This window comes from Alosa pseudoharengus, unplaced genomic scaffold (assembly GCF_046254945.1).
Source record: "Alosa pseudoharengus isolate Yale_2024_CS ecotype anadromous, Long Island Sound unplaced genomic scaffold, YU_APseudo_1.1 YU_APseudo_1.1_scf_22, whole genome shotgun sequence".
Classification (NCBI taxonomy): Eukaryota; Metazoa; Chordata; class Actinopteri; order Clupeiformes; family Clupeidae; genus Alosa; species Alosa pseudoharengus.
Window position 1 is genome coordinate 31,456,683 of NW_027468680.1, and position 10,000 is coordinate 31,466,682.

Below are 10,000 nucleotides of genomic sequence, written 5' to 3' on the forward strand. Positions count from 1 at the left end.
GTAAAAAAGTAAAAGATAAAAAAGTGGCAGACTACGTTCTGAATTGAGGCAACTCAGCCAGTGGATGTTCTTACCTCTCCTCCGTTGGCGTATTCCATGACAAAACACAGGCGGTCGTGGGTCTGGAAGGAGTATTTCAGGCCCTAAGCACAGGAGGGAATCAGCAAAGTCAATAAAATACAATTAATCAGTAATATATAGTAATATCTGGATATACTATACAGTTAAGAGTTCTAGTGTCATCATCCATCATCTATCAAACTCTACAATGTTGTTGGAGCATTTATATGAAAATGTAAATGTTTCCAAAACATTTTCTATAAATTATTTTACATTTCATATATTTTAATCTTATCTTATTTATTTTATGAACATATTTGGGTTGTTTTTGCTTGTTTAGCTCGCACATTCCCGGTGGTCTCTTTACATTAGCTACCTAATCCAATTCATGGAAACTGACAAACACAAGTGTGCACAGCACCAAAGCACTTCTTCCACAACGCCGTTAGGCAACGCAGGTCAAACACAGAAGCTCACACACAGCTCTTCATTAACCACTGGACATATTTCCTTCTCCTTTCTAGTCTGGAGTTCCTCTTGGCAATAAAGTGGCACCAAAGCTGAGAAAGGAAGAGGAGCCCTTGACTGGAGAGTGGCCATGGAGGGGCCATACAGAGATGCCACTTGAGAGAGAACGCTGCACGTATTCAAAGACAACTCAGTGAGAAACACTGGCAACAACTCCACGCCTTTTAAGGCATCACTCAAAGCACGCACCGCACACAGTGAACTTCATCGTCCAATCAGAGTGAGCATCATCAGGAAGTAGGCGGGGAAAAGAGGCAGCAGGTGATAGGGTGACACACTAAATGGTCCTCATTCCCTCCACATCTCCACCTCTCCCTCCCTCTCTCTCTCTTTCTCTCTCCATCTCTGTCCCTAGGAAGTGTTGCTCAAGAGCTCCTAAAACAAACAAACTGGATGCTGGACGCTGAATGGACGCTCAGAAGCCAGAGAGGCGCTGAGAGGAGGTGCCTGCTGAGCACTCCTTCAGTGTGCTGGAGTAGTGGCTGAAGGGGGGAGGGGGATGAGAGGAGTCTCTCACCGTCAAGAACGGGTGCTTGGAGTTCTGGAGCACTCGGTTTTCTGTTAGAGTGTGTGCCACTTCATCCTGTGAGAGAGAGGGGGAGAGAGGGGAAGAAAGGGAGAGAGAGAGGGGGAGAGAGAGGTAAAAGTTTATGAGAGTGGTGTATTTCACTTACATAAACACATAAACACACACACACACACACACACACACACACACACACACACACACACACACACACACACACACACACACACACACTGCTTTGCTTCCTTCAGTCTCTGTGCACCAATCAGGTCACTCTGTACTCACTTCTATGCAAACACACACTCATCAACCCCCCCCCCCCCCCATACACACACACACACACACTAACCCATCTCTATTTCAGTATGTGGGCCCTTGGCCCTACTCACTTTGGCCACGATGACTTCCTTCTTGAGGATCTTCATGGCGTAGTACCTCCCCGTTGCCTTCTCCTTCACCAGGATCACTTTCCCAAAAGTGCCTTTGCCCAGCAGCTTGAGGTATTCAAAGTCATGCATAGTCTGTGTGGAGGACAACAACAACATTCACAAACACATCAAACAAACAGACGCTAAACAGTAAACAAACAAATAAACTCATAAGCTACGCTCAACCACACCATATTTGGCAGGTGTGAAACAGCAAGTGAAAAACAGAAGCAAAACATGCGGTGTGATGTGATGATGCGCGGGGGCCCTTAGTTACGTTTTAGAGCCAAGTGATGCCGCCAAAATATTTATGCCGTTGCTGGCATGCACTGACGTGTTCTTCCTCCGTGGATAGCTGGGTGAGTGGTGCGCTGCTAGGGCACACTGACCTTTGACCTGAGCTTTAAAGAAGGATGCTAAAAACGGTGTGTGTGTATGATATCCTATCTGCAGCTGTGTAGTGCAGAGACCCTGAGCACAGGCATGTGTGTGTTTCCTTATGAGACTGATGGGGACATGCTATCTTGTGTTAAGCTGTGTGTGTGTGTGTGTGTGTGTGTGTGTGTGTGTGTGTGTGTGTGTGTGTGTGTGTGTGTGTGTGTTGTGTACATATTTCTTCCTGTTGGTGCACATGTGTCTGTAGGTGCACACACACACATACATGCTGCTCCTCGAAAATCAGCAATGTACTAAAAGCTGTTGTTAGCATAGCTATGTGCCCACCTCATAGTTGGGACTGCAAGTTCATTATTTCTGTTCTGTGTCAGGTCTTTTTTTTGGCCTTGCGTAAAACAATGCTGCTGTGTTTTTCCAATCACTGTTTTTATATGAATGGAAACAATTGTGGCGATGATGCAGAACTATAGGTATCAGCTCAAATAATAGCTATCAGATCAACGTCCAACTGCCCCAGGCAGACCCACTCACCACTTTGAGGCGGGGTTTGGTCAGATACATCTCCATGTCCATGGGGTCCGGTTCTGACTCCATCATCTCCTCCTCTTGCTTCTGGAGGCCGTCCGCCACCGCTTGGATGGCCTTCGTCCACTCCTCCCTGTGGAGTGGGTGGGTGGGGATGAAGAGTCAGATGAGAATGTTAGCAATATTAAGATTGTAGTTATTATTGAGCATTACTGACATTGTGTTGTATAGGAAAGAAGCTAAGGGTTTGTGAGTGTATATTGCTGCATCAAAGCACTGTATAAGTGAATGTGTTAATTTACAGTATGTGTGTGTGTGTGTTTGTGTGTATGATTTGGATAATGTAGTCGTGTGAGTGTTTGTGTGTATGATTTGGATAATGCAGTTTGTGTGTGTGTGTGTGTGTGTGTGTGTGTGTGTGTATGATTTGGATAATGTAGTTGTGTGTGTGTGTGTGTGTGTGTGTGTGTGTGTGTGTGATTTGGATGATGTAGTTGTGGCCCATGTCAAAGTAGTAGCTGTGAGTGTGAATGGATATATGGCAGAGAGCAGGACAGAAGGGAGGGAGGAGAGAGAAAGATGCTGGAAAAGAGTGTGAAGCCCATTCAGAATGAGACCCTATCATGTTGATTTGAGTGGACAGGTTACAGATGACAAGCAAATTGTTGTATATGTGAATCTCAAAGCTATGAAGGGCGATAGAAAAAAGTGTGTGTGTGTGGGGGGGGGGGGGTGGGGGGGGGGGGCTGTCATGGGACTGCGTTCTCTGTAAGGAAAGTGTACAGAGCAATGCACTTATTTGTTGACACTTCTCTATGTCCACACAAATACTCACATATCTGTATGTCTGTGAGCACAAATACTCACATATCTGTATGTCTGTGAGCACAAATACTCACATATCTGTATGTCTGTGAGCGTGTGTCTGTGTGACATGTCTGTCTGTCTGTATAAGAATATAAATATGCGGACCTGCGTGGTGTGGCTTAAAATTTATATCATGCTATAATTTGAAGCAAGGAACAGTAACGATATATGTCACAGACAGAATATTTGCTTTTCATAAACGTTCAATATAAATGCTATGAAGGGGAAAAGCTCAGGTATGGCAATTGTATGACAGCTAGTACTGCATGACTATTGCGTCTGCATTCCAAAATAGCTTTTTGCATCATCTCGGTGTGCATGTTAACTTGGCCACAAAAATTCACAAACAAAATTCAAACCTTTAAAGGAAAAATTCATATACTTTATACCATATAATGTTTATACCTTCCACCCCCCATAAGAATGAACATGATATTAAAAGCTGAAGTATGGATATGGCTTCCTACACATCCATACTTATGGGTATCAGGGGCACACGGATGTGTGTGCATATCTGCGGGTCTGAGTATTGGTATGTGTCTATGCGTGCAGATTTGTGTGTGCGTGCATAGATTGTGTGTGTGTGAGAGAGAGAGAGAGAGAGTGAGAGAGAGAGAGTGAGAGAGAGAGAGAGAGAGAGAGAGTGAGAGAGAGAGAGAGAGAGAGAGAGAGAGAGAGACTGACCTTTCCTCGGGAGTCTCCACGTGGAAGGTGCGCTCGATGACAGTGGTCCACTGCAGGCAGCGGATAATGAATGTGTTGGGCTTCGGCCGCTCCGTCTTCATCAGCTGACACTCTGCACCAGCGCAGGACCCCGCGGGCAGCCGCATAGCAGGAGCAGGACACAGGGGGGACAGAGGGAGAGCAGCGCTCTTACACTCATTTATCTTTATCGCCACCCTCTCTCTCTCTCTCTCTCTCTCTCTCTCCCTCTTTCACACTTTCTCATTCTCTGTCTCAGTATCACTCTCTCATTTTCTCTTTCTTGATCCCCTCTCTCTCACACACTCCCTCTGATCTTGGTCTCTTTAGCTGTTTCTCCATCTACCTGTTTTTGTCCTTTCTGTAACAGTTACCGTAATGCCACACAAATGCACAGTTATGCAAAACCTCTAATTCACACACAGGCAGACACACAGAGACACAGAGACACAGACACACACAGACACACATACACATACACACACACACACACACACACACACACACACACACACACACACACACATACACACACACACACACAAAAAGAGAGAGAGAGAGAGTGAGAGAGAGAGCAGAGCAGGTGTGCTGTGAGGTCCACAGGAGGCTCAGGAAGGTCTCTCTGATGCGCCACTTTCTTATGCAACTAAAATAAGCCCCACCGTGACACACTTACACAAGGTTACTACACACACTACATCTAACATCATCTATTCAACATCTAACATTATCTATCAAACAAGGCTTCTACATTCTCAATTCTTTGACAGTGCTCTGACGGCTCCTCTCTGCACTGCGACACATGCAGGGCCTTTGTCTTTATTTGATAGCATATCTTTTAAGGCCTTGTATCTGCATGACCAAATGTCAAAGCAGTGCAAAGTGATGATTTCCACACTGTTGATGTTGTACTATACAGCATGTACTCCCAGCAACCGTGTCCTGAGCATGGTGGACAGACATCATGAGCACACTGCCACTGCCAATGGCTTGGGCTAATGACCACGCTCTGCCTCCCCCTCCCCCCCCCCCCTCCCCCTCTGACAGGTACAGACACACAGAGCTGAGCTAACCATTCAAGTCACACCACAAGTTTGCTAAACATCTGTGGACAGCAGACGGCAGAGAGAAAGAGAGAGAGAGAGAGCGAGAGAGAAAGAGGAAAAATGAGGCATTTGGAGGTTGGAGAGAGGAGGCCTGGTGTCAGGAGCAGAACACACACATACACACACACACAGACAGACAGGCTGGCTGTCGCAGAGATGGAGCATCTCAGCATGGGACACCACTGAGCTCCAGCACGGCTCATCAGCGGAGCAAAGACAACCAGCAGACACAGCCGTCTGCAGCTTCTCCATCACACACACACACACACACACACACACACACACACACACACACACACACCGGAACTCCTCAAATAGACACACACACACACACACACACACACACACACACACACACACACACACACACACACAGACACACACACACACACCAGAACTCCACAAATAGACACACACACACACACACACACACACACACACACAAACACCAAATAGTACGGATAGGCTGACACACAAACACACACACACACACACACACACACACACACACGCATATGTGCATACAATGCCCACATACACATGCAGTCTCATACACTCGGACACAAACATTAAGAGCCACATACACATATCCTCATACAAACATAAACACACACACACACACACACACGCACACACACACACACACACACACTCACTCAGGCATACACACATAGATAAATAATTCAGATCAGGCACTTAATAACCACAATAACTCACGAGTGTCAGGAGGAAGCGTTTTGTTTAACAAACAATATGCTGTCTAATTAGCATGCTCAATCATCTCCACAGAGCCCGGCACAGCTCCGTTCTGTTCTGTCTGCCTGGTTCTGCTGAGCCGTGCCATCTAGAACGTGCTGGAACGTGACGGAACATGGACAACACGTGCAGACATATGCTTGAGGTGTGTGTGGGGGTGTGTGTGTGTGTGTGTGTGGGGGGGGGGGGGGGGGTACAGGATGTTGGCTCTCTAGCAGTGTTTGGAAGAGGGGTATGACCCCCCTCCTCTGATTCTCAGTAGGGAAAGTGGGGTGACTATCATATTTAATATGAGGGCTTGCCTTTCACTGTTCCTGTTCTGGCTGGATTAAGACTAAGACTGCACTATGCACTACAGTGGACTGCACTTGTTTTGGAGCATAGATTTACAAGAAATGAAAAATAACATCACTTTCAAATGGAAAATCTGAACACCAAATTCTTCCAAAATGTTTCTTCCCTTAAGAATAATCTTTTCTGCCTACATTTGTCAGGCAGTAAGGTTTGATAGTAAGGAGAGCATAGTAAGACATATCACAGTATGCTACTGTGTGTGTGTGTGTGTGTGTGTGTGTGTACTGTGTGTGTGTGTGTGTACTGTGTGTGTGTGTACTGCGTGTGTGTGTGTACTGAGTGTGTGTGCTACTATGTGTGTGTGTACTGTGTGTGTGTGTGTACTGTGTGTGTGTGTGTATGTGTGTGTACTACTATGTGCGTGTGTGTGTGTACTGCGTGTGTGTGTGTGTGTACTGTGTGTGTGTGCTACTATGTGTGTGTGTGTGTACTGCGTGTGGGTAATCTGTATTGTGATGCGAGCTTTGAGAAGTGTCAGGTGTGGCGGTGAGATTCCCAGCTTGACTCACGGGCCACGGAGAAGTTATTCAGAGGCGTCTCCAGCTGATCCACATCCTGCGGCCGCTCCTTATAGCCGATAAACGTACCGTCGCTCTTCAGCAGGAAATACCTCGGCCGCCAGGTCTTGATGTACTCTCCTGGAGATGCCCAGAGAGAGAGAGAGAGGGAGGGAGAGAGAGAGGGAGGGAGAGAGAGAGTCAGTGTCCAGAGAGTACAGTTGTTTCATGTCTAGTTGTTTCATGGGAGCAATGGGAGAATAGTGTTGCTCATAGAAACAGAAAGGGAAACGTCACATCATGTCCCATGCAGAGAGCACAATGCTAACAGCAGCACACCATGACATGACCCTTGTGATGACCTATGTGTGTGTAAAATGTGGCCACTTAATCAACTCCATTTGAAAGTGCTACTTCAATGGTGTTAGTGTGTGACAGATCAGATGACCAGCTCCCCTCCTTCCCTCCCCTCCATCACGTCCCTGTGTGGGCGGCTGCTGCTTTCTGCTGCTGTGGCAGGGGTCAGACAGACAGCCGTGGACAGCACAGAGTGGGAGTTGGGAGGCTCAGTCAGGACCCCCTCCACTAATCCACCTGTGCCGCCGCCTACCAGCACCGAAAGACACCACACACACCACTTGAAAACAAAAACTCCACATCTTAGGCCGCTGGAGAAGGACAAGCTGGAGCAGCTCACGTCATCACAAACAAACAAACAAACAAACAAAAGAGTGAGTCATGGGCACAACACAGTGCAATAGGAAGATGAGATGAGATGAGCAGGCCTGAAGATTTACCACAGGAGAGCGAGAGAGGACGAGAATGAGGAGGGGAAAAAGTGTCATTTATTTTTAATTACGAGCGCTGGATATTAACCCCATGCTGAGCTGGAGCAAGCTGTCCCTAATTGCCCCATTTCCTGTCGCACACTTGCTCCGAACAGAAAGTCAGAGAGAGAGAGAGAGAGAGAGAGAGAGGAATATTAGTCAATCCAGACGTCTGTTCCTGTCTGCAAGACACAGACTTCCGAGATTAGTGTGTATCAACAAACACACTCTCACACACACCCTGCTAGCCGCACCGGTCATGTGGTCATGACACAGAGGACAGAGGTCAAACAGAAAGGGCACAGGAGCCCATAAGATACACTGTGATTGCCCGACGCGTGAGGCAGTGCAGTGTGTGACAAAGGTGTAGTGAAACGCGTGAGGAGGATGTGCTTGATTTTCAGTCCTCAGCTCTAGCTCACTTTCCGTCACACGTGTATTAGGATGCCCTCACGCTGGGGATCCCCTGGCCCTCAGCACACACAATCTCATTGTGCTCGCATGCTGCATGAAACCACCATTCAAATAGTGTAAGGGACCCAAGCCAAACTCATCATGTGCTAGCGACCGCTGACCTGCATTCTGCTGAGACCCTCACCACTCACACAGATTGGAGTCATTTGTGTAAGAGCCTGGTATATGTCCATGTGATTCTTACACAAGCTTATTAGCTTGTGTTGGCAGCCTCTCAACAAGCTCTCAGAGGTTGTTTAGTATTTGTTTATTGTATTGACATTTAATGACCCACAGCCTTTAAAAGGTGTCATTAAAGGTGCCCATGCCTAACATTCCTGGATTTAGAGAAGAGATGCATTTCATGTCTCTTGCCGCACATGAGAGATGGATTTGAGTTGCCCTGCCGCATAGATATGTGAACTGCTTTTACACCAATTTACAACTGAATGATACACCTGTTCCGTTTCGGGGCTCATTTCGTATGATAAAGAGTTGCAGTGCATTAGTGTGAGGCTTTCGCCTGTCGACAATTTAACACCAAACCATTACAAATGGGGAGCAAACTACCAGCAAAACACCTGATTTACTGCAACTGGTTAAGGGCTTGTGTGTGTGTGTGTGTGTGTGTGTGTGTGTGTGTTTGGGGGGTGGGGGGGGGGGGTGCACAAACATCTGCCCTAACCAAAGCACCGTATACTTCACACTTCAATTTGCAGCAGATGCCCAATATGTTATTACTGCTGTTGCCATTTTTCATCGTGGCACGAGGGGGAGATTTTTCACACTGGCGTCTGTTCTGCGGCGTAAGTAGTCCTTCATAAAAGCCTAACTTCATTTAGGAATTAGTTCTACTTTGTCAGCCCCTGGCGTACAGTGCTTACAGCTCGGAAACAGCACTGCTGATAGCACAAACCAGATCGCTTTTATTTATCAGCTGTTTTGTCCACACACACAATGCTGATATATCTCCATTCTGAGTTTGCTTTGTCAAATAACAGCAACTTATAAATTACAGTTTAAACATGTAAAAATTACTGTATGGTAATGAATGATATCGTTGCATGTGTGTATTATTCTGAATACACAGTGCTAAACAGAATCACTTCATTCAGATAAGATTAATTGCAACCCTTTCTTATTCATCTAATTTCCACTCAATTAGGATTACAATCAATACAAATGATTTTATCTCATTAGATCCTCATGTGGCATAAGAAGTCAGTCAGACCATAACACCCTGGGAGAGTCTTCACAGAGAAACTGCTATGCTGAAGCCTGTGGCTATATTTGGCCTTACATTCTATTTTTTATTCTATATTATATCTACTAATTATGCATTAATATCTATCTAATGCATCCATCTATTTACCTCTCCACCTCAATCTATCCATCTATCTACCTCCTGCAGCTGCCACTGCTGTGTGGGGGGCCAGAGTTGGCTGGCTGGCTGGTGCTGCCGCTGAGAGAGGAGTGCTGAGAACAGAGCAGTGGTGGGAACAGCCCCCAGCTCCCCCCGGCTCTCAGGAGCTGCAGTGCAGTGGCAGGCCTCTGGGCTCAGAGCTCAAGTCTTGGCTGACCCAGCAGCTCTCTCTCACTCTCTCTCTCTCCCCCCTCTCTCTCTCTCTCTCTCCCTCTCTCTCTCTCTCTGTTGGCTCGCAGCAGGGCCTGGCTGGCTCGCTAGGTGGTTGGTTGGTTGGCTGGGACAGGGGGGTTGTGGGAACAGAGGACAGTATGTCCACAATGCAGAACAGGGGGGTAAGGGGTGAGGTGGGATGTGTGTGTGTGTGTGTGTGTGTGTGTGTGTGTGTGTGTGTGTGTGTGTGTGTGTGTGTGTGTGTGCGTGTGTGTGTGTGTGTGTGTGTGTGTGTGTGTGGGGGGGGGGGGGGGTTGAGTCACACGTCACCGCTGCACCATGACACGAGGCACCTTACCCCTCAAATGCCCTGCTGCACCCATCCACTGCCTGCCCCTG

The 10,000-nt window shown here is 47.0% G+C and overlaps 1 protein-coding gene across 2 annotated transcripts in view; it reads right to left on the bottom strand.

Annotated features, from left to right (window-relative positions):
• The window catches only part of akt1 (v-akt murine thymoma viral oncogene homolog 1), a 61,409-nt gene that overhangs the window by 20,926 nt on the left and 30,483 nt on the right, over positions 1-10,000 (bottom strand). For both annotated transcript variants that reach the window (XM_076299728.1, XM_076299727.1), the window contains exons 3-8: positions 6,758-6,886; positions 4,015-4,126; positions 2,470-2,596; positions 1,504-1,635; positions 1,106-1,171; positions 75-143 (exon numbers count right to left, since the gene is read on the bottom strand). In XM_076299728.1, the coding sequence (XP_076155843.1) occupies positions 75-143; positions 1,106-1,171; positions 1,504-1,635; positions 2,470-2,596; positions 4,015-4,126; positions 6,758-6,886 (635 nt within the window). The remainder of the gene's footprint in view (positions 1-74; positions 144-1,105; positions 1,172-1,503; positions 1,636-2,469; positions 2,597-4,014; positions 4,127-6,757; positions 6,887-10,000) is intronic.